This window comes from Dichotomopilus funicola, assembly GCF_033296635.1.
Source record: "Dichotomopilus funicola strain CBS 141.50 unplaced genomic scaffold C8A04scaffold_8, whole genome shotgun sequence".
NCBI lineage: Eukaryota > Fungi > Ascomycota > Sordariomycetes > Sordariales > Chaetomiaceae > Dichotomopilus > Dichotomopilus funicola.
The window spans coordinates 195180-217592 of NW_026944029.1; the positions used below are offsets into that span (position 1 = coordinate 195180).

Sequence of the window (22413 nt, forward strand, 5' to 3'; positions counted from 1 at the left end):
GTAAGAACAACCAAATTGAGTGGCAATTCGGGAAACAAAAGGTGCAAAAAGACAAGCCCCCGCGTCTTCTCCCCTTTTGAATTTGTTCAAATCCAGCTCGGGGGTGGAAGCCTAGAGCGTTCGTTGGCGGCGAAGCTTGTCGTTGTGGGTGGGTGACGCGCTCTTAATTAATTGGAGCGACGCGCAGGGCGCGGCATGCAGGGTCTTGGCACTAGGCGCGCCTTAACGTGACCTGCAGAAACCCCGATAAGGAGGCATATCGCTATATCCATGATATGAGAATGCAAGGTAATCCCGCAGTTTCTCCGGCTGCGCTGAAGCCGGGGTGTTTTTTTTGGAGCTGGAATTGCGAGCCGTCCAGACCCCTCGATATTGTCGTCGCTCAACCCACCCCCGCCAATTCGAACGCCATGAGGCCAAACCCTCCCTCGGCGCTCCTCAGCGCCTTTCAGGGGCTCAGGATAGGACCAACCACACCGATCAGGGCCCCTCTCCCATCCGCAACCGTCCTCCGTCCCTCGGCCCCCAACACACCTGCAACAACTCTGCGACATGCTCGATTATTCTCCGCGACAGCGGTCCGGGCGGGATCATGGCTGGAACCCAACCTCGAACGCAAAAAGAAGATGATGAAGGGGCGGCCTAGAGTGCCGACGGGCGGGTCGGTCAAAGGCACGACGGTAGTGTGGGGGGATTACGGGTTGCGTATGTTCGACCACCACCGCCGGATTAGCGCCGCACATCTCAAGATGGCGGAGGACACGATCAAGGCGAGGTTGCGTGGGCAAAAATACCGGTTGTACAAGAGGGTGGCTTGCAACGTTGGTGTGTTTGTGAGCGGTAATGAGGTGAGAGAGAAACTACGGATGCAATTACAAGCGTCTCGACAGGATACTAACGATATTTGTCTGCCTGAAGATGAGAATGGGTAAAGGAAAAGGTTCTTTTGACCATTGGGCGACCAGGGTTGCCGTAAACCAGATTATTTTTGAGATCAGGGGGTTGGTGCACGAGAAGGTTATCCGGGATGCTTTCCGGCTTGCGGGCAACAAGCTGCCAGGTACATTGCTGCCTCTCAGCCTCTCTGTAAACGTGCCGTAAATGCTGACCATTCCGTCTAGGGCAATACGAGATTGTGAAGAAGGGTGACCCGCCGGTTGTGGGAATCACAAAGTTGGATGGCGTCACGTTGGAGGAACTGAAAAGGCCATGGAAGACGCTCCCGGGGGAACCTACTATGCCCCCGCCACCGACAACAACTCCTAGCTCCTCGCCAACTCCTTCATAACGATGAAGGCGGGCTCTGATTTCTGATGTACATTATGTAGAATAACATAACGGTCGATGGGTTATGAGCCGGGCGTTTGATTTCCCACTCGCACCGAATAGCACCACGGGTCTTTACCATGATATTTTGCGCTTACCGGAAGAATTTTCTGGGAGGACTACTGAAACCAACGAAAGTTTGAGTTAGATAATCCGATTTCCTGAGACTAGACGACCCCCTCCGGTATCTTGACTTGCACTTCGCTGGGTGCTTATATGGTCCGTGCATAAGCACCCCTGCAAGCACTTTTAATTGATTTTTGGCGGGTGTCCACGGCGCGTCACCCAGACGCGTGTTCTTCAGCTTCAGCCCACCATCAATTCTTCCATTCGGCCCAACCTAACCACTTCATACACCAGAATTCCGACCATGGCGCTCATTGTTGACAAGCACCGGCCCAGATCCCTGGATGCACTCACATATCATGAGGAGCTATCGGAACGATTGCGTTCGCTGGTACGGCTTATTTATTTTAGAATGATCTTGGAAAGCTATACCCTGCTAACCAACTACTGCTGCAGGCACAAAGCGGCGATTTCCCCCACCTCCTCGTGTACGGCCCGTCCGGCGCCGGCAAAAAGACACGGATTGTCGCGACACTAAAAGAGCTTTTCGGCCCAGGCGTAGAGAAGATCAAGATCGATGCGCGGGTGTTCCAGACCAGCAGCAACCGCAAGCTCGAATTCAACATCGTAGCGTCCGTCTACCACCTGGAGATTACTCCCTCAGATGTCGGCAACTACGACCGCGTAGTCGTCCAGGACTTGCTCAAGGAGGTTGCTCAGACACAACAAGTCGACCAAGCGGCGCGGCAGAAGTTCAAGGTGGTTGTCATCAATGAGGCCGACCACCTGAGCCGTGACGCCCAGGCGGCGCTGCGCCGGACGATGGAGAAATACTCGCCGAATTTGCGGTTGATTCTGTTGGCGAACTCGACGGCGAATATTATTGCGCCGATTCGGTCGCGTACGCTGCTGGTGCGGGTGGCGGCGCCAACACATGAGGATATTATTGGCGTACTGAGGGCGTCGGCGAAGAAGGAGGGGTGGCCGGTGGTTGAGGGGCTGCACAAGAAGATTGCGGAAGAAAGTGGGAGGAATTTGCGCAAGGCGCTGTTGATGTTTGAGGCGGTACACGCGCAGAAGTAAGTGCTATGAGTGGTCATGATGTTATGGATGAGGTGTGCTGACCCTTTGCAGTGAGAAAGTCACCGACACCACACCAATACCGCCACCAGATTGGGAGGCCCTCATCGGGCAGATTGCGAGGGAGATTATGGAGGAGCACACGCCAGCGAGGATCCTGCAAGTCCGCTCGAAGCTCTATGACTTGTTGACGCACTGCATCCCCGCTACTACGATCCTGAGGACGCTTACGTTCAAGTTGATCCCGTTGATCGACGATGCGCTCAAGGCGGATGTCATCAAGTGGGCTGCTTTCTACGAGCACCGCATCAAGACGGGGACGAAGGTTATTTTCCACCTGGAGGCGTTCGTGGCCAAGTTTATGAGGATATTTGAGATGTACTTGATGAGTATGGATATGTAAGGGAGGTCTTTTCATGCGGTTGGGCGTTGGGACTGGAATCTCGGGATCGAATAAATGGAACCATGAATTACCAGACACATCCAATGGGTTACTCCCATTTACGAACGGAAAAGGGACCAAGGCTGGCGATGATATCGCTGGAAGCCATGACGTCGTGCCCTAACCCTGAATTTCAGACTCCCGATTTCCAGGGGCCACCTGGCCCAATCCGCGCACCCGATTCGCCAACATCTGCCATGTGGGTCCCCTACTGCGACCTGCATCTTCTTGAAGTGCCGCGCCATGCAATTGAAGGCGCGACCGTGTCCCCAACCGCAGCTCACAAACCCACGCCTCAGCGGCCCAGCTTCGCTTCCGCCTCACCCGGTTCCAGCTCGTTTTGTTGGAGACTTCCCACATGCCTGACCGGTTGACGACGAATGGCAAATCTCGTGCGACCGATCAATCGACGTAATTCAGAAACCACCACTCGAGCTATCGCCAGCTACCGAGCTTAGCTGCTTCCCGAGACGAACCCCCCGAGTTCAAACACGCGCGCTGCGTCTTGAAGTACTGCGACTGCCGAACTTCGGCTGGTTTTCCGATCTAGACCTTGTATATACGCCAACGGTCTGGGTAGACCCTTCCACCATGGCGTTCAACCTCTTCCGTATTGCCGGTATGCATTGGCCCAAGGAGAACACACAAGGGGGAAGGACTGAGGAATTCGCGGGGATAAGTGAGGGGCTGACACTTTGGGTTTGATAGGGGATCTCTCCCATCTGGCGTCCATTTTCATTTTGCTGCACAAGATTGTCCAGCTCAAGGTGCGTAACCCATGTTATTGGCGCTAGTGGTAATATTGGTTATCCGGGACTCGAAGCTGACCGTACTGGCGCAGAGCTGTTCTGGCATCTCGTTCAAGTCGCAGGCGCTGTACCTGATTGTCTACGTCACAAGATACCTGGGTGAGTCGCTGCCGCAAAATTGCCTCCCCAATATACAGCCGCTAACTCGATGGCTACACCAGATCTCCCATGGACGCACTCCCCCTACAACTTCATCTTCAAGGTCCTCTTCATCTCCTCCCAGCTATACACGATCTACCTGATGGCACGCGAGTACCGACCGACCAACGACGCCAACCTTGACACCTTCCGCGTCGAGTATCTGCTCGGCTTCGCCGCGGTCCTCGCCCTGTTGTTCCCCGTGCGCTACACCGTCCTCGAAGTGTTCTGGGCCTTCTCGATCTGGCTGGAGAGCGTGGCCATCCTGCCGCAGCTGTTTATGTTGCAGCGCACAGGCGAGGCCGAGGCGATCACGGCGCATTACTTGTTCGCGCTGGGAACCTACCGCGCCCTGTACATCCCCAACTGGATCTACCGCTACGCGACGGAGTCGTCGCGTAAGATCGACACGATTGCCGTGGTGGCGGGTGTGCTGCAGACGGTGCTATACAGCGACTTCTTCTGGATTTACTACACCAAGGTCATGAAGGGAGAGAAGTTCAAGTTGCCTGTCTAAGGGGCGGCTGTTCAATCTAAGCAGGGGATGGTCATGAGGGAGGGATGGGACATGGAGTTCAATTGACGAAGGTGTAACCCCCCAAATCCCGTTTGATATCTGCTTTGCCTGGCGAATGCTACCTACGAATGACAAGATGAAGGGGAGACTGGACAAGAGCGGGTCAAAAGTCATGATACAAAATGGACGGGCAACAAAAGCCCACTGTAACGCGAGAGCGAGCTTTTCCTGGTGACGAACAAGGACGGAAAAAGGCGGGCGATACATTCTGGCGTTCGGAGATGCTATGCTGGGTGGGTGGATAGGTCTGTGCTTTACAGGCGGCGGGACTTCGTTCGGGAATCGTGTCTGCTTGACCTTGGATTTTATCTTCGAGCCGGGAACGTATATAGATATGACGCTTGAAGCTTTGTAAACAAATAACTATAACTTGAGGGACTTGTTTTTTTCTCAGGGGTGGAGCGACGACTTCTCATGCAGTCACTGCGTTATGAGAGCTCATCTTAGCATTCCACAACCCCCACGTCAACAAACCCCTTTTTTAAATCTGAAACAGGTATCATCGACATTGCTAACTCGGACAACTTCGCTCCATGTCCTTTTGAAAACCCGGCAACTAGATGCCCAAACCGAATTTTTCTTCCACGGTACCGGGTTCGCAGTCTGAAACAAGGGACGTTCATAGGTCGTCCCTTCCGCTTTTGACTGCACCAAAACCCAATCAACTTGGCCCCGCACAGAGAACCTTATACAACACCTCAACTTCACAACCCACGACACGACACGATACAATGAAAAACGAAAGCTCATGCTGAATGTAGCTCGACTCAAGAAGGAGGCCGAACCCCAGGTTCACCTCCGAAACCCAAATTCCCGGACCTCCGGGCCTGTCTCGGCGGCATAACAACCCCCTGGCGCACATCAATCACCTGTCGTCTGTTTCAGATTTTGACGACGGTGTGAAGCCTGACCTACCCGGAAACTTGTCCGTGCACAGACTTTCGTTGCTTCTTATGAATATCCTTTTTTTGTCTTTTCTTGATTGCGGACTTGCGGTGGTCCGGGTGTGCTGGTTTCCGGGTTGATTTGCGGCGTGCCGATGTTGGGTATCTATGTATCAACCCTTCTTGCTTCACTGACCGCTTTGGTCTGCGGTGCCAGGAGGGATTTGAGACGACATGTCGTTCCCCATGGGAGTCCCCGCGCTGATGTCCTGTCAGGTTGGCTTTTGCTGCATGTCATCTCATGATGCCTGGAGTCACTGTATTTGCCGTGGATGCCATCCCATCTTTTTTTTTCGATGGTGGTATAGTGTTGTATGGCTGCGAGAACAAACCCTCCCTTCTTTTCACTTACCGTTTTGCTTGTCACCTCACCTGTCAGAACAGCTTTGTCGGCATCTCAATTCTGCCCCCACGCCCAGATATTTTTCTCTTCAAGCATGAATTACTGCACCACACGGGGCAAGGCGTACCATCAGTGACGAGCAGGAGTATCATGCTCGCCCCGTCTTCTTCTCGCTGCACACTGCAAGATCTACCGCTAGGGCGCGGTAGGGTTTCGGACGACCTTGGGACAAGTCAGTCTATTCAGGGACGCTTGGTTCAACCGAGTCTGTTTCTTCCTAGGTTACCTGGTTGAGACACCATCGATCTGACATCCGGCTCCGACCGTTTCCCCCTTCTGGCTCGACGAGTAGGGAGAATGAGGGAGAATGGCATGGGTAAACATTTCTCTTTTATCCTCTGCATCTCCTCCCGTTGATTCCTCAGTTGAGTTCCGTTCTGGTGATGCTGTTTCTTTTCTTTTCCCGTTGTCTTCTGGCTAATTAGCCTTCCCACGCGTTCTGTTCCCGGTTCTCTCTTCTGTACTACGCGCTTCTACACATCATTACACCACGCACCGGGTTCACCGTCTTCTGGCTGAAAGGGAGATCGCCAGGCCCGTCGTCGGTTAGCAGCTTTTTCGACTACTGGTATTGGTTCTACCGCAGCGCGGTACGAGGGTAGTATTGCGAGTTATTGGGGTGATTCGGGAGTGCTTTTTATCACCATCACCATCATGGCCAAGGGGCCACCAATATTCCCGCGTCTCTCGCTTCTTTTTCTAATATGTTCGGCCTGTGCATGGATTGGAAATGGGGCAGCATCCGGGCCGGTGCCAGTGGCGATAGGAGTCGAAAACGGGCAGGATATCAGCCAACAACAATTTGAACAGCCCGAACCACCACCAGCAGCCCAGGCCGTCCAAAACGAATACCAACCCACCATCACACCACCCCCAACCCTCCTCCCCCGACAAGGCCCAGACCAAGGCCAAATCCAAGCCCTCAGCAACCAACTCCAACAAGTCTCCTCCCAATTCCGCTCCGTCAGCCAAGCCAGCCAGGCCGTAAGCCAAGCCAGCCAGTCCGTAAGCCAGGCCAGCCAACAACTCAGCCAATCCCTCCAACAAGCCACGCAATCCTTATCCCAGGCCTCCCAACGCCTCTCCCAAACCTCCCTCCAACTCGCCAGCCTCTCCTCCGCCTCCCGGTCCCTATCCCAGTCCGCAGCCGACGCCTCCCGCAGCGCCAGCCAGGCGCTCGAAGCCAACATGGCTAGCGTCATCCAGCAGATGGGGGTGATGAGCGCCAGTTTCTCGAGTGCGTTGCGCAGTGCGCAGGAGAGTGCGGCTAGTGTTGCGCGGGTGGCGCAGGATCGGGCGGATGAGCAGGTGCAAATGGCGCAGGGGGCTGCGTTGTCGGTTACGCAGACGGCGTTGGCGGTCGTTGGGGGGGTGGTGGGGTCTTCGGTTGTTACGGCGGTGGTTGTTGTGTTGGTTTTGAGGAGGAGGGGGAAGAGGGGGCGGAGGGGGAGGAGGGGTGGTGGGCAGGCTCGGGGGGATATTGGGTTTCCGAAGCTTACGGGCACGTCGAATAAGGCGTACTCTGTGGCGTCGTCGGACGCAGCGTCGATGGAGTTTAAGGAAAAGGGGTATTACGCCCGGGATAATAAGGACGATGGCGATGGTGGTGGTAACGACGACAGGAGCAGCACGTACAGCACCGACGATAACGGCGTGCGGTTTTCGTCCGCTGGCGCTGCTGTGATCCAGCAACCGCCTCCAGCCATGACTACCAACTCTGCTGCTGCTGCTGCCTCTTCCACGACGACAGGGATACCGCGAAAGGAGGTCAACACCAATCCAGCTGTCGGACAAGCAGTGGGGTATGCAGTCGGGTACTACGCTCGGCGGGTATCCAACGCTGTCAAGGGGGGCCAGCAGAAACCCAAGTTCCAGCTGGGGAACCCACCACCACCGAGGGAGAAAGCGGCATCAGCAGCAGCGGGAGTAGCAGGGCCGACAACGGGAGCGGACACAACGAGTGGAACAAAAACCGGTGATGAGGCCACGAACGGGAAATTCACCCTCTTCCCCAGCCCGCAGTTCAATTTCAATCTAACCCCCAACAACAACAACAACAACAACAACAACAACAACAACAACGGCACCACCAACAACGAACCACCCGCTCCCACAACTATAACCAAAAGGGGGTTGTCGTCACCGTTGTCGTCATCTCTGTCGCCGACGTCGTCAGCTGGTGGAGCCACATCCACAACAGCTGGCGAGGTTCGGAAAGTGGGCGTGGGCGTGGGCATGGGGATTCCTTCGACGTTATCATCGTCGATGGTGGTACCCGGGCCGGGGCAGCGGTTAGGACAGGGGCGTGGGATTGGGGGGTTGGGGGGATTGATGACGACGGGGGGGGATAGTAGTAATCGTAATATTGGTGGTGGTGGTGGTGGCGGTGGGAGTAACCCCAGGGTCAATACCAACCGCTACAGCAACGACGACGACATCAGCGGCCGAGGTTTCATCCCCACACTCGAGCGCTGGCTGCGTGATGGGACGGATGTGAGTCCCTTCTCGACGCTGCAGAAGCAGGAGAAGGGGGCCGGGGCGACCCGAACTGGTGTTGCGAGATGAGGTGATTCGGTAAAGTGTGGGTGGAGGAGGGAGTACAATTATATCGTTGTCAACTTTCCCTTACATAGGTCTACGGCGTTTGGGCTTCTTCTGTTGGACGTCGGGGACCTGAGGCGAGATGAGACCAGGCCGGTTGGTCCTTGGATGGTAGAAGTTGGTGTTGTTGACTGCTGAATACCTGCCTAAGCGGTTACGGTTAACGATATTAGGGTTGGCTAGGTTACGGTTGTCGGAGGAGATGAGATACCCCTTTTACAATATATTTATTTTCTTCGGCTTCGTCAACCACATTCCCACAAGAGGTTGCTCTCCCGTTTACCCACCCCTCGCTTCTACTTACCGTGCTCCGCGATCTTCGGTTTATTTTAGGCAGAGTCTTGGACGCCCACCCCTGCGACTGTTGATCATGGAGGGCCCGACGGGATTAGTTGCTTCCATGAACATCGGTTGGTGCGGCTCTGGCCGACAGACACTACACTTCACTAGTCTATCAGGTATCGGCCGTTTGGCCGGCCTCGGAGGTAACCCTTTCTGATGATTGCGTTTGCTCTGCTCCATTTTCATGATTTTACTACCGCCGCAAAGGAACGGAGCAGTTATCGCTTCTCGGTCCTTTTGAAGGGGACGCGCGGCCGCCTTACCCTAAATCCTGGGATAAGCCGGGTCTGGTGCGAACTCCGTCGAAGGGAATCGAGAAGACGTTGCCGGTGGGACTAAGGGACAAACTCTAAGAATCAAAAACTCGAAGAAGCCGTGTGCAACCTGAGGTCAGAAAATAGTTTTGTGAGCTTGTTGTTCAAGCACTTGGCATCAAATCTCGTGTATGTACTGTACATGGTACTGTGCTCTTTGTGCAAGGAGGACTGCTCACGTGCCCACTTTGACGTTCAAGAAGTTGTTGAAAAACACTGTGGGGATTCCCGCCGTTTCAACAACCGCTCCACTTTTACGGATCACTTACTAGATTAGGCCAGCCAGAAACCTGAGAACCACCTAACCGAAGGCCTTCTGCAACGTTATTCTCGGCGGAATCGACTCGCGATTTTATCCTTCTTTTCCTCCCGTCCAACCGTTGAATACGTTTCTCCCCAAGCGGGACCCCCTTGCCGATCCGGGGTCGTCGCCCGGCAAATTTAGTAACATGTCGTGTGTGCAGGATTAGAGGGTATCTCGTAAACACAAGTTGTGGATTCTTCACCCCCAGGACAACTTAATGCCAAAACACTGGCCCAAGGCTGGCGAGGGAACAACATAGAGAGCTCGCTCCTCGACAAGCGATGGCATTGAACCACCCGCACAGGTCTCGAGCCAGCGGCCGAGCGGCAAGCTATGTAAGGGGCTCGTGGTGACGTCGACTAGTTGGACAGGGACAGGGCTAGGTCCGGAACGATACTCCCTTCCGTTGCAACTTGCAACTGAAGTGTGTGCCGTGTACGATCTTTTGCCATTCAGGATAACTAAACAGACTGGAAGGTCGCGTGCTCGCTTCCCTGTCTTGAAGCCGGTTGATTCTTCCTCCCGCTGGCCCTGCATGACCGCTGGTCTGTGTGCCCGCATGGCCCGCATGGCCTCGTTGCTGGTGGTCTCCGCTTGTGTTCTTCCATGCCGTCTGGTGGATTCTACACTAAGTAGTGTATGTACTGCCCAGACTCCCGAGACACTCATCGAGGCCAAGACCTGATGATCCCCCGGGACTGGCGGGCCCGATGTGGACGGTAGTACGACGAGACTTAAGCCCTGGTTGCAGTTCTCGTGCACTCCGGGGTGGAAGAATACATCCTATACAGGCCAACGGGTAACAAAAATCGGAAAAAACAACGTCCCTCGGACCCCGAGAGCGATAGAGCCTGGCCTACTTGGGGAAACCATGCAGTAAATTGGCCTTTGCACGCGACTTCTTGCCGAAAGAGTGGTGCAGCTCCCGGGCATATGACGACTATCTGACGACCGTTCTCCAAGTCCACACAACAGACGCACCCCCGTGCGTCCACACTGTATTAGCTGCCTCGTATTGAGGGAGGAGAGGATGAGAGAAAGCCTCTTGGAAGCCCAGGGCTTATTAGTCCCGATAACACGAGATAAACATACGACAGAAGACCACTCTGTAAGTAGAGGGTGGATGAGTGATCAGCAGTGCTTTTTGCTAACCATGCTGCGGGTACAACCTGCAGAACGTGCCCTTCCACCAAAAAAAACGGAAGCCCAAGTCCGCCCGGTCCATTCGCGAGCGACCCCGGGGTGCTGTTTTGTCCCAACCCACATCCCGATGTTCCCTGTCGAGCTCCAAACTCAACTGACAAGGAACCTGACCAGGAACTTTGCCTCATATGGGCCTGCTGTCGCTCTCTTTCTCGCTCTCTTGTTGATCTGTTTCTAGATATCTGAAGCTCCGGACTTTGAGCTTCGTTTATACCGCTTACATCATTTTTTGTTTTGCGTTACTGTGTTGGACCTCGCTTCTCCCCCCTTTATCATCGTTCATGTTGTACACATGTCCCCCTATCATCGGACCTAAGCAACCCGGGAGGCTGTTCGATCTCCTTTCCCGCAGCTAGCTGCTTTACCGTCCCTCTCAGGCCTCTCGCCTGGCTGGACCGAGATGAGACCGTTAATAGCCTTGCTCACGAACCAAAAGGTGTTGCTCTTGCTCACGGCCTTTGTTGTATTTTCTGGACTGTTCAGTACGGCAGCCGTTGCGCGGGGGGGTGACCAGGTGTTTGGGTTTGGGGGTTCGCAGCAGCAGCAGCAGCAACAGCCACAAGCACAACATGAGCAGGCACCAATATCACAGGCCAAGCCGGGGCCGAAGCCGAATCCCAAGTCGAGCCGGCCGGCTGCGGACTCGATGCCGGAGTACAAGTATTTCCAGGAGGCTGGGGGGTCGATGGAGCTTACTCGTGGGTTTCTCGATATACTCCTCAGGAAGAGAGAGAAGCTAACAAAGAGCAGACTACGATGCCCGTTTCTTTCAGGGCACAGTTCCCTACGATGAGCGTATGTTATCCTTTCACGTATAAGACAAACAAGCAGTACTAACAAATCAGACCGTGAAATCCTGACCCAGCTCATCCGCTCTTACCTAACGACCTTCCGGCAGCTGGGCCTCGAAACCTGGCTGGCGCACGGCACGCTGCTGGGGTGGTGGTGGAACGGCCGGATCCTGCCGTGGGATTTCGACGTTGACGCCCAGGTCAGCGCCGAGACGCTCGAGCTGCTGATCCGCCGGCCCCAGGACAGTTTAGCGAACGATGATAACAACGACAACAGCAACTCGAAGTCCCCCGGGACGACCGACACTGCGGAATCCTCAACAACAACAATCACAGTCCACGGAGGGACCAACCCATCCCCGTCCCCATCTAGTGCCTCCTCAACCTCAAACATCTCTCCACCCCCCACTGACAGCGCAGGCAACCCCCTCCCAGCCTACCACCACCCAACCTACACGCACTACAACCAAACCATCCACTCCCACACCTCCACCAACCCCCTCACAGGCCACAAACAACACCGTTCCTACCTCCTCGACGTCAACCCCTTTGCCGGCAAGTTATCCCGCGGCCGCGGCGAGAACGTCATCGACGCCCGGTGGATCGACATGCAAACGGGCATGTTTGTGGATATCACGGCGGTGGTGGAGAGGGAGCCACACCGGAGACCGGGGGTGGTGAGTTGTAAGAATTTTCATCGGTATAAGGCAGAAAGGGAGTTGTTTCCGTTGCGGGAGAGTGAGTTTGAGGGGACGGCGGCGATGGTGCCGTGGGATTTTGAGGGGGTTTTGGTCGGGGAGTATGGGGAGAAGAGTTTGGTTGTTGCTGAGTGGGAAGGGTGAGTTATTTGTTTCTGTGCTCTGTGTTCCCCCTGAGTACGATGCCGCTTTTGATCCTCCGTACTAACGATATACTACGCAGACACAAATGGGATCCCGCCCTCAAAGAATGGATCCGAAAGCCCTCAACCGCAAAACCAGGAACCGCAAAATGGAACGGCCCAGTAGATCTCGGACAACTAGGGAAACCACAGGAGGAAGAAGAACCAAAACAACAACAAGACAAGACGGAAACTACAAACTCAAACACAAACATAGCCGGGAAACAACGGGATAAAGCCACGGCTTAACCGACGTCTAGTCGGAGAGAGGGGTTTCCGCAGTTTTCGAGGAGGGGTCGGTAAACGTGTGATATGGGTTGACTCTGGTGTAGTCCAGTGTAGGGATGTCTCGGGGTTGGATGTTGGGATGCTCGAGGTGCTTCAGACAACTCGGACGTTTCGGACGCCTCGAATGATTTAGGAGTGTTGAAAGCTAGATGCTTGGATATCTTGGACGTTTGAGTTCGAGAGAGAACAGGGGTAAGGAAAGAAGCGTGAATGAGGGCTCGATAAGACGTACATAAGGGGGGATATAGACGTATATATACGTACATATGATACTGAATTGAAGGGCATGGTATGCATTTGTGTCAGTATCGCCGGATGTGTAAAATAGCTAACTGATGATTAAATGGATTGGATGGTTTGGGAGACATCTGCCCTAACTAAGGACTAGCATTTGAGGTACAAATTAACTGCTTGACCAGGCTCTGATACTCTGTCTACTCCAACATGGCACGCAAGATTGTGACCCTCAATAACTTCGTCAATCAACCACTTTAACCAATACTGTTTGCCGGCCGGAATAAGACGCTTCCCCCAAGTTTCCAACATTCGCTTCAGCTTTGACCTCTCCGTGCCATTCCCGCAACTTCCCCCCCTCCTGGAGTCTTTCATACCTCCGCTTCCCGAACAGCATCAAACCCGCTTCTCTTCTGCAAAAACAAACAAACTTATTTCCCTCTGTTATTTCTTTTGTGGTCATCGTACAAGAAACAGCTTGATATTGTGCTTCACCAAGTGCCTAGCCCGCCTCGTTGCAGCAGTGCTCAGCTGGGATATGACGGCTCAGTTGAGTCGCCTCTCTAGAATCAATAATTTGGGTGGCGAGCTTGCAACAAGAGCCCAGGTGGATGTGGTTCGGGATGCCGGTTGCAGAATTGTCACAATGGCTGGGCCGTTAGCGGCGGGTTTTTGAGGGCAGTGGGCAGGCAGGAAGGAAGGTACGTAGGGAGAGGGTATATATACAAGGCCCACCTTCCCTGTTTCCAACTAGACGAGGACCACCAAGGTGGTCATGGCCTAACGGTCACCAGCGGCGGTCCTCGGGAGGGGTTTAGCCCTTGCTGGGGGGAGGTCGAATCTTCAAAACCTCACCACGAGGTCGAGGGTTCGATTCCTGGCAATGGCGCGGCTTATTGGTTAATAAGGAGGAATCATGACCCTGCCTAATTAGCTAGCTCGACGATGTGAACTTTTATCCATTACGGGAAGGCTGAACACAAAACCGGAACCTCCACCCCGGGTGGGGAAAGGAGATCCGCCGTTAGACTCCCTTTTTTTTCTTGTTTGTTTTTCTCTTTGCAGTGTGTACTTTCGGCCGCTCTGAACTTATCTGTCGTTGTTCTGATTGTTCAACATTTGACATAGTAATTGCTCGTTTAGTTCTCTCTCTCATGGTTCATCATCAATTGCACGCGCTTGCTTGACCGATTGGACGAAGTGGGCATCCTGAAGTCACCCCGGCACGATGGACGAAGAAAAGGCAATGGCTGAGAAGAAGGTATGTTGCTGTCTCATCTACTGGCTGGGGGTTCAGTCAAGTCAGGCAGAAGCAACCTCAGCATAGTCAACTAACCACCTGACTGAATATGAATAACCAGCACCATCCATGTCCGCGCCATGCAAATACATCCATATCATATCCATTATCAGTATATCCATGTACCCCCCCCCCTCTATCCAAAACACCTCGCACACCTTTCCCATCATATCTAAGGCCCGGCTACCCTCCTCCGTCACAAATAAGACCCTTGTTTGAGAGCTTTTCCCCGTGCTATACTACCCCAGTAGTCTTCAGACCCCCACACATCCCCCCAGCTTCCAGCTAAATCCTCAACCCGACCCCAAACGTTCCAAACCAACCACCTAATACCCAGCAACACTTCCCCAACCCCCACCCAATCCCCAAGTAAGTAAGTAATACCCAAATTAAACAACCAACCCAGCCCCCTCCCCCTCGCCATCCAACCTCTCAAGCCCATGACACGCAGCCCCATACACCCTTAAGGGCACAGCCACCTCAAAGCTCTCACACAGAAGATTCTCGACGCCGACGAGGACTTGGCCGCCCCGGTCGTCGCGGGAGATTTCCTCTAGGAGGGGGTGTGTCTGCCCTGTCTGACTTTGTCCTGTCTGTGCTGTAACTCCTTGGGAGTGGGAGTGTGTTTGTCCTGGTTGGCTGGGTTGTCCTGGCTGTCCTTGGGAGCGTGCCTGGGAGTGTTGTTGATGCGGATGTGTCTGGGTTTGATGCTGAGGGTGCTGAGAAGGGTGATGCCTAGAGCCCCGTCGTTGCTGGGGCCCAAGCATACCGTCCCGTTCGTCTTCATCTTGTTCTTCGTCTTCACCTTCATCTTGTTCCTCCTCCTCTTGACTCTGATTCTGACCCTGACCCTGACTCAACCCCAAACCCACCCCCTGAGACGACTGAGCCTGCACCGGCACAACAAACTCCAACCTAACCTTCCACTCCAGCCCGACCCCACTCGTCACAAACTCCGGCGTAGCCGCGACCGGAATCCCCGCGGTAAACACCCACCTCCTCGCAAATAACACCGCCTCGCTCGCACTCGCCCACACCTTCCTCGTCACCCTATTCACACTCGCCTCGGACCGCAACGCCAAACTCAAATCCACGCGCTCCGCCGTCTCCAACGCAGCATGCACAGCGTGACACGCGACCTGAGCACCCGCGAAATCAACTACACATGTCACCGTCTCGCCTAGACGAAACGCTGGGCGGGTGAGCATGACGACGCCGACGCGGCGGCCGTTGCGGGCGATTTCGAAGCGGTTGGGGGAGTTGGTTTGGGAGCCGCCGGTGAGGTTGGAGCGGAGGATGGCGAGGTCGATGGCTTCTTTGGCGGTGGGCGGGGGGAGGAAGGGGTGGTGGTCGGATACGGACACGATGGATGGGCGACGGGAGGAGGTGGGGGAGTGGGGGGTTAGGGGAGCGCTGGGGCTGAGGAGGGCGCCGTTGGAGGTGGATGTGGAAGTGTTCTGCTGCGGGCGGGAGAGGAGGTCGTCGACATACGAAAAAAAGGAGGCCACGGTCGAGGGGGGTGTTACTTTGATACTGCCGGTCTTTTTGTGTGACGTGCCAGCGCCGGTCTTGACAGCCGTGACCGTCGCCTGGTCGCGCAGCAAGATATACGGCGCCATCAGATCATGGCCCAGAATCTCGCCGTGGCTGTTAACACTCCCCAACACGCGGAACGGCACATCGACCGACTTGACGCGCTGCTCCTTGGAACTCCCCGGCCGCTGCGTGCCGATGACCAGGCTATACGAAATCTTCATGGCTTTCCCGCGGTGCGTCGGCGGCAAACCGCGTGGCAGCTTGAACGAGTACTCGTATGTCTTGCTCTCGCCGGGGCCTAACTGCAGGTCAACAAACAGGATGGACTGTGGCGTCGACAGCAGCGGCACGGCCTTGGAGTTGGCGATCCCCCGCATCTCCTTGATGGTGCTCAGCTCCCCGCCCCCGAGCAGCTCTCCGATCGAGCTCGTGATGTTGCCCCAGCCGAACCCGCGCAGCAGTCCGCTGTCGCGTTTGGGGGTTTCCAGCCCGATCACGCCGCCGCCTTGTCCGCCCACGACCGCTTTCCGTTTGACGGCCTCGAATGGACCTAGGTTGATCAGCGAACCGTCCAGGGTAAACGACCCTTGCACTTGCGCATACCCCATCATCAGCGTCTCGGGCAGGCGTGCGGCCGCGGCGCTCGGGACGAGGTTTGATGTGCGTCGGTTGTGTGGCGAAGGATGGTGGGTTTGTGAGCGTAGCGGCTGCTGCGTCACGTACTCCGAGGCTAGCGTCTCAGACGAGTTGTTGCTGAGCGAGTAGAACTCGCCGCTGCTGCGCGGCGTGCCGGCGATGCTCATGGTCGAGAGGATTCGTGCCGAGGGTGCCACGCCCTGCTCGTTGATGGTCGGTACTGAGTCTCTCGGTCGCAGCGCTAGGCCACTGGTTGTCGGGCTGGACGGGTCTTCGTCGGCCAGACCGCCGACCGTGCCGGGGGTCGTGGGCGACGGCGACATGGGGAACCTGAACTCGGCCAGGGGATTCGGGGAAACGGGAGACCGTCGTGGGGGGAATTCGGGCCGTGCTGTCTCAGGGCGTGCGGTTTCGGGCGCTGTGGCTGTCCCGGGACGGCGGCCGCTGATGCTCCTGTCGGGGGGGAACGAGGCGTGAAACAGGGGGGACGGTTGGCCGGAAGGTCTCACGGTTGCTGTATACATTAGCCCTGCCGTCACTCTAGAAATAAAATAAAATTTAAAGAAAATGAAAGTTGAGAAAATGGAAAACTCACCAGACCGCGGCCCATTTAACAACCCCCCAGCGCGCGGCAATATCTGCAAGCTCGACGCCCTTGCATGCCCATGCCCCCTCGACCGCGACGGTTTCGCCGGTGCCGTGGCTGCCGAACTACTCGACCCATCGTCCACCGTACTCAACGATCCAATCGACACAATCGACACCGACCGTTTATGCCCGTGTCCGCGCCCGCCTCCATGCCCACCACTCCCACTCCCATTCCCACTCCCACTCCCACTCGCCAAATCCACCTCCCCTATCCCCCCTATCCCGCCTTTCCCCACACTCCCATTCCCATTTCCATTTCCATTCCCACTCCACCCTCCCAAGAACCCCCCCCCATTCCCCACGCCAACCCCCCCACTACCCCCTCTCCTCCCACTCCTCTCAGACGGCACAGACAACGATAAACTCGACCGGTGATGGCCCCTCTGTCCCCCCGTCGGCGGAGGCGCCAAGCTACTCCCTGATGCCGAGCCCCCTTTTATTCCTCCTCCACTACCACCACTCCGATTCCCATGTCTTTGTAGCTGTAACTGATGCTGTCGCGATCGGGAAGCGTTAGGCGGAAAGGATGGCGCGGAGTGGAGCGTTGGGGTGTTGGAGAGGGATGTTGATGGCGTCGAGGTCGTGGAGGAGGTTGTGTGTGAGTTTGAGTTTGGTCCTGGTGTGGTGGATGCAGCAGCATTGGGCGTGCGCGCGACATTCTTAAAGGTGATGGTGCACCGGAGTTCTTCGCCGGCAAAGATGGTCTGCTCGTGCCAGTGGACGAAGACGCGGATGTTGCTGGTGGGAGTGCTTGTTGTCTTGTTCGGCTTGGGTTTGGTGTAGTTGGGGTAGTTGGAATTGGAGGAGTTGGAGACGGTCGTGCTGGGACCGCCTTCGGGCGGCATTGTTTACGCCGGTGTGGCTGTCTTCGTGTCTTCGTGGGTGGTTGTTCGTGATTATTATCTGTTCGATTCGTTCGCGTTGGTTGTGTCGCTCCGCAGCATCCGTCGTTGGGGAATGTACCTCGCGGGCTTCGTCAAGGGAGCGTCGAGCGCGGCACTAGCAGCTCCCGCAAATCCACGAATTGGTCGCCAAACTCGTCAATCCACTAAATTCCGCATTGCCCAGCCGCAGCATGGTCTGTCGCCGCAATGCAATCTGCAGAAAGACACAGAAAAAAAGGCGCAGGATGATGCTGTTTCGTTGTAGTTCGTTGGCTCCGGAGAGAGTCGTTGAGCCAGCGACGTCCGACCCGAGTGGGCCGTGGCATCGGGGGATCGTCAGGACCCTTGCCCATGATGCGGGTGCTTGGGCCATGGGTCCCTGCAGGGGCCGGGGGGAAAACTTAACCCTAACCCTCAATTGCAACTTACACTTCCATTTTAGAGCCTCTTAAGGAGTAAAGCAGACTTAGCTACCAACAAAGTAGATAACCATGCCTTGATTATTGACAAGCTGAAAAAGCAATTATCTTAAAGTTACTACAAACTAGAAAGAAAAAAACTCAAAAAGCTCACCGCCCCATCATCTCAATCCCCCGTAGGGATCAAGGAATGGGGGGCTGTTACGAAAATCCCGAAAGATTTTACTCGGTGCATCATCCGGGGATCGAACCCGGGCCACGGTATAACAGGCATATTTGTTGATACCCGCGCCCCCCCCAAATGCGCCATCCGCGGTTGGGCATTTGCCGGATGGGGGGGGCTGTTGGAAACTGGTTACGGAAGTGTGGGTTATAAAGGGCTGTGCGGGACTTTGCGGGAGGGAAGGTGCGGAAAGAGGATGAGAGGGAGAGAGCTCGTCCATTATTATCATGTACAGTGCCTATGAACCGGGATAGTAATCGCTGGACAACGGGAACTGCCTGTACGCCATGTTCCAAACCACTGCTTAACAATACGGAATGTATAGATCTATAGACAGGCAAACAGCCGGGTACAGGCAGCACCATTGTCTTCCATCAGGCCTTATTCCTTAGATCTGAACTCCACATTGTAATTAAGGAACAGCCGAACGGTCCTTAGATTAAGACTTCCATTCAATGCAAAGATGTATAAATCCAGCCTTCCCACGACCCATCCAGAGCAGGTAGGCAAAGACGCCGGGGAAGCAGTGACAAATTCAAGAAGCTCCGAGGAGCTCTCGATTGCAGGCAAAGATTCACGCATTCGCGCCAGAACCACAGCGAGAACGAGACAAGACGTCTCTTCCTCAGGGCAGCAACGAAGCTCCTTCTCCGCACACAGACTAGTTGCCACAGCACGGGAGCGCAGCTGTGGCAACTTAAGAGTATGCGGTGTTGGCAATGTTGATTCAGGAAGGATAGTTTGATTGGCGTGGGAGTTGGGGATGATTCGCTATTAGTTGATACATTACGCTAGAGGTACAATTACTTATCCTTTTTCGACTCATCGGCAGCTTCCCCAGGCACGCCTTCGTCTTCCACCTCGTCCTCGTCCGGTTGGTCTTCTTGGACGTCAAGGACATGATCACTGGCCTTCTCGAGGGTCTTGGCCATTAGGTGGTTCACAAACTTCCATGTTGCCTGTTACCCCGTCAGTATGGTATCAAACCCCAAAGATAAGTTGAAACTCACCCCCATGAATGTCAGCACCCCGACGACCACAAGCGCCCAGTTGATCTGCTCCACCCTGTTTCTCCCAGTCCCCCGCCGACGACGACCTCCAAACCGAACATTGAGCCAATGCCACGGCGACATGACAAACATGGTCTTGAGAAACCCCAAGATTCCCAAGGACAAGAACCCCTTAAAGAAGTGACCATACCAGGTCCCAGGCCCATCGTCCGCCAAAATCGGCTCATTCAACTCCACATCCATCAACGTCTCAATGAGACTGCCAAACGGGTCGTCCCAGAAACCGAGGATCGGATCGGCAACGAAGCCGAGGATGAATATGGTAGCCACCATGATAACGACGGTCAAGACGCCCCGGAGCGCTTTGCTCGACAGCCATCGACCCCATCGGAGGCGCTGGAGGCGGTACTCAAACTGGCAGGTAGGACACCGCCAGTAATTCCGATCGGACAGCGGCGACGCATTTCGCCAGGCCTGCAGACAACCCTCGTGGACATACCTCTGCGATCCTTTGCAGCGGCAGGGGCTGATGAGTCGGCCGAGCTCTGGGTCCTCGGAGACGTACCGCACACGCGTCTTGGAGGAGAAGACGCGGCCGGCAAGCGAGTCATCGATCTCGGTGGTGGGGTTGACGACTTCGAGGCAGATGCGGCAGGTCCGGGGTTTGTAGTGCCGCTGTTTCTGTGTCGGCGTGGCGCCGGGTTGGTGAGGAGCATCCGAGCCGCCGGCAGCGCCGGATGTTTGGTCGTCCCTGGTCTCGTGCTCGTGTTCGTCATGGTTCTGTGTATCCGTGTCGGGCGGCCACCCCCATTGAGGTTGGACAGACTCAGATTCCATATTGAACCTGAATCCGCGGGGGATTGTGATGGGGGTTGTAGGTGGTGACAAATCGAGAATGATTCAAAGAGAAGGTACGGGGCGTTGGAGGGTCATCTAAGCTTAACTATAAGCTGGGCGGCAGGAGCTTGGAAACCCACGGAACTTGACAGGTGTCAAAGGGCGCCAGTTGGTCCCGACAGCCGCCGGGCTGTGATGGACATGACCAACACAAAGGAAGGTCACGCGGGGAGCCACGGTAGCTTGTGGTTATTGAATTCGCCAAAAGCGTAACGGGCTGGAGCTGAACTCGCCATCGATCGACTCAGTTTTAAACTCTCACTCCGAGTTTAGTAGAGTTTATGGAGAGAGAGAGTTGACAATTCTTCATGGGTAACAGCTTTTTTCATTCAGGCCCGCTTTCCTCTTTCGGTTAGGCTGCGGCCGGATCAGCCTGGCGGGGAGGTCCCACATCAGGTCAGCGGCGGGGCCAATCAGGAGCTCTATGGCTTGCCGGGCTGGCCCAAGCTCTCTCAGGCTGAGGCCTGCCCGCCGACGCGCAACTTCGCTGTGCCTGGCTTGTAGCAACCACCGAAGCTTGGGGAACCTCAGCCCACCTTGAGCCTGCAACATTCAACTCGAAGACCGCCAGCAACAAAGCCGCAAAACACCAACCCCCGCGATCGTCACCCCGTTTGTGAAGCTCCAGAACCGACGCCATGGCGGACAGATACTCGTTCTCCCTCACAACATTCTCGCCTAGGTATGTCGGCCATTCTTGGACTATGGTGGAACTGGAAAGCGGGCAACGGATGCTAACAACGGCCCAACAGCGGCAAGCTGGTCCAGATCGGTTGGTGGCCCATTTGCACCGGAACCCGACGAAGCCCTGTGACGGCAATTATCGACTTTTGATCGCTAACACCGGTTCAGAATATGCCCTCAACGCCGTCAACCAAGGTGTAACAGCGCTAGGCATCAAGGGTTCGTCCCCCCACCATCACACCCCGCCTATCCCCTCGATCAACCTTCCCTTCCTCCCAACAACCAACCCCTCCGTTCCACCCAATATTTCCCACTAAACCTTTGCTAATGGATTTCCTTTGAGAAATACAGCCACGAACGGCATCGTCCTCGCAACAGAAAAGAAATCGTCCTCCCCGCTCGCCGACCCCTCGTCCCTTTCCAAAATCAGCCTCGTCACCCCCAACATCGGCATGGTGTACTCAGGCATGGGGCCCGACTACCGCGTGCTCGTAGACCGCGCACGCAAGGTCTCCCACACGGGCTACAAGCGCATCTACAACGAGTACCCGCCCACCCGCATCCTGGTGCAGGACGTCGCGCGCGTCATGCAGGAGGCCACGCAGTCGGGTGGTGTCCGCCCCTACGGCGTGAGCCTGCTGGTGGCTGGCTGGGACGAGGGGATCTTGCCCGAGGAGGATATTGAGCGGGCTGCGCAGGAGCAGGCGGCGGTGGCGAAACAGAGTAGCAGTGGGTTGGAGGATGATGGGGAGGAGGGGAAGAAGTTGGGCGGGAAGACGGGCGGGATTCTTAAGGGTGGGCCGATGCTGTACCAGGTCGATCCTAGCGGGAGTTATTTCCCGTGGAAGGCGACGGCGATTGGTAAGAGTGCCACGACGGCCAAGACGTTTTTGGAGAAGCGGTACACGGAGGGGCTGGAGTTGGAGGATGCGGTGCACATTGCGTTGTTGACGCTCAAGGAGACGATTGAGGGGGAGATGAACGGGGAGACGATTGAGATTAGTAGGTTTCTTCTCTCTAACCTTTCTACGTGGAGTTGCGGTTTTATCTAACATATCTATCTAGGCATTGTTGGCCCCCCGGCAGACCACCTCCTCGGCGTCGAGGGCGTCGAGGGCGCAGTGGGACCGCGCTTCCGGAAGCTTACGCCGCAGGAGATTGAGGACTACCTGACGAATCTATGATCTTGGGTCGGAAGGGGTGGTTTAATGCGGTTATGAGGACAAGGGCGTGGCGGCTGGTTAGTTCTCTCGACAAGCAGGCTTTCATTGTACACTAGACGACAGGCACACGAAAGGCTATAGAGAGAGAGCGCGCAGTGGACAAATCAAAAGAAAGAATCGTCACCAAACTAGGTCATGTCATCACCCAGCCTTACTGCTATTGCCGCTGAATGAACAGATACCAAGCCCAACTACATAGTAGGCCGCCTTA

At 55.5% G+C, this 22413-nt stretch overlaps 7 protein-coding genes across 7 annotated transcripts; 5 read left to right on the plus strand and 2 right to left on the minus strand.

Moving 5' to 3' along the window:
* Window positions 1–410: 410 nt before the first annotated feature.
* On the plus strand, window positions 411–2875 carry C8A04DRAFT_34925 (replication factor C subunit 5; the record flags this gene model as incomplete). The annotated part of the gene is made up of 6 exons (XM_062782987.1): window positions 411–848; window positions 919–1060; window positions 1122–1183; window positions 1718–1783; window positions 1849–2471; window positions 2527–2875. 6 exons carry the CDS (start codon window positions 411–413, stop codon window positions 2873–2875), a joined length of 1680 nt encoding a protein of 559 aa, XP_062639827.1.
* A 630-nt stretch (window positions 2876–3505) lies between these two features.
* On the plus strand, window positions 3506–4378 carry C8A04DRAFT_34926 (ER lumen protein retaining receptor-domain-containing protein; the record flags this gene model as incomplete). Its single annotated transcript, XM_062782988.1, has 4 exons — window positions 3506–3533; window positions 3623–3681; window positions 3756–3822; window positions 3885–4378. The coding sequence occupies 4 exons, from the start codon at window positions 3506–3508 to the stop codon at window positions 4376–4378; spliced, it is 648 nt and encodes a 215-aa protein (XP_062639828.1).
* A 2061-nt stretch (window positions 4379–6439) lies between these two features.
* C8A04DRAFT_25682 (uncharacterized protein) lies at window positions 6440–8350 on the plus strand (the record flags this gene model as incomplete). The annotated part of the gene is made up of 1 exon (XM_062779650.1): window positions 6440–8350. One exon carries the CDS (start codon window positions 6440–6442, stop codon window positions 8348–8350), a length of 1911 nt encoding a protein of 636 aa, XP_062639829.1.
* Window positions 8351–10949: 2599 nt separating this feature from the next.
* Window positions 10950–12469, plus strand: C8A04DRAFT_9764 (uncharacterized protein; the record flags this gene model as incomplete). Its single annotated transcript, XM_062785618.1, has 5 exons — window positions 10950–11247; window positions 11300–11344; window positions 11395–11586; window positions 11776–12178; window positions 12262–12469. 5 exons carry the CDS (start codon window positions 10950–10952, stop codon window positions 12467–12469), a joined length of 1146 nt encoding a protein of 381 aa, XP_062639830.1.
* A 1962-nt stretch (window positions 12470–14431) lies between these two features.
* C8A04DRAFT_9784 (Rgp1-domain-containing protein) lies at window positions 14432–17707 on the minus strand (the record flags this gene model as incomplete). Its single annotated transcript, XM_062785625.1, has 3 exons — window positions 14432–14649; window positions 14812–16728; window positions 16810–17707. The coding sequence occupies 3 exons, from the start codon at window positions 17705–17707 to the stop codon at window positions 14432–14434; spliced, it is 3033 nt and encodes a 1010-aa protein (XP_062639831.1).
* Window positions 17708–19191: 1484 nt separating this feature from the next.
* C8A04DRAFT_34928 (uncharacterized protein) lies at window positions 19192–20235 on the minus strand (the record flags this gene model as incomplete). The annotated part of the gene is made up of 2 exons (XM_062782989.1): window positions 19192–19347; window positions 19399–20235. 2 exons carry the CDS (start codon window positions 20233–20235, stop codon window positions 19192–19194), a joined length of 993 nt encoding a protein of 330 aa, XP_062639832.1.
* A 698-nt stretch (window positions 20236–20933) lies between these two features.
* C8A04DRAFT_9757 (nucleophile aminohydrolase) lies at window positions 20934–22163 on the plus strand (the record flags this gene model as incomplete). The annotated part of the gene is made up of 5 exons (XM_062785615.1): window positions 20934–20977; window positions 21048–21067; window positions 21148–21198; window positions 21331–21981; window positions 22045–22163. 5 exons carry the CDS (start codon window positions 20934–20936, stop codon window positions 22161–22163), a joined length of 885 nt encoding a protein of 294 aa, XP_062639833.1.
* Between the last annotated feature and the right edge of the window lie 250 nt (window positions 22164–22413).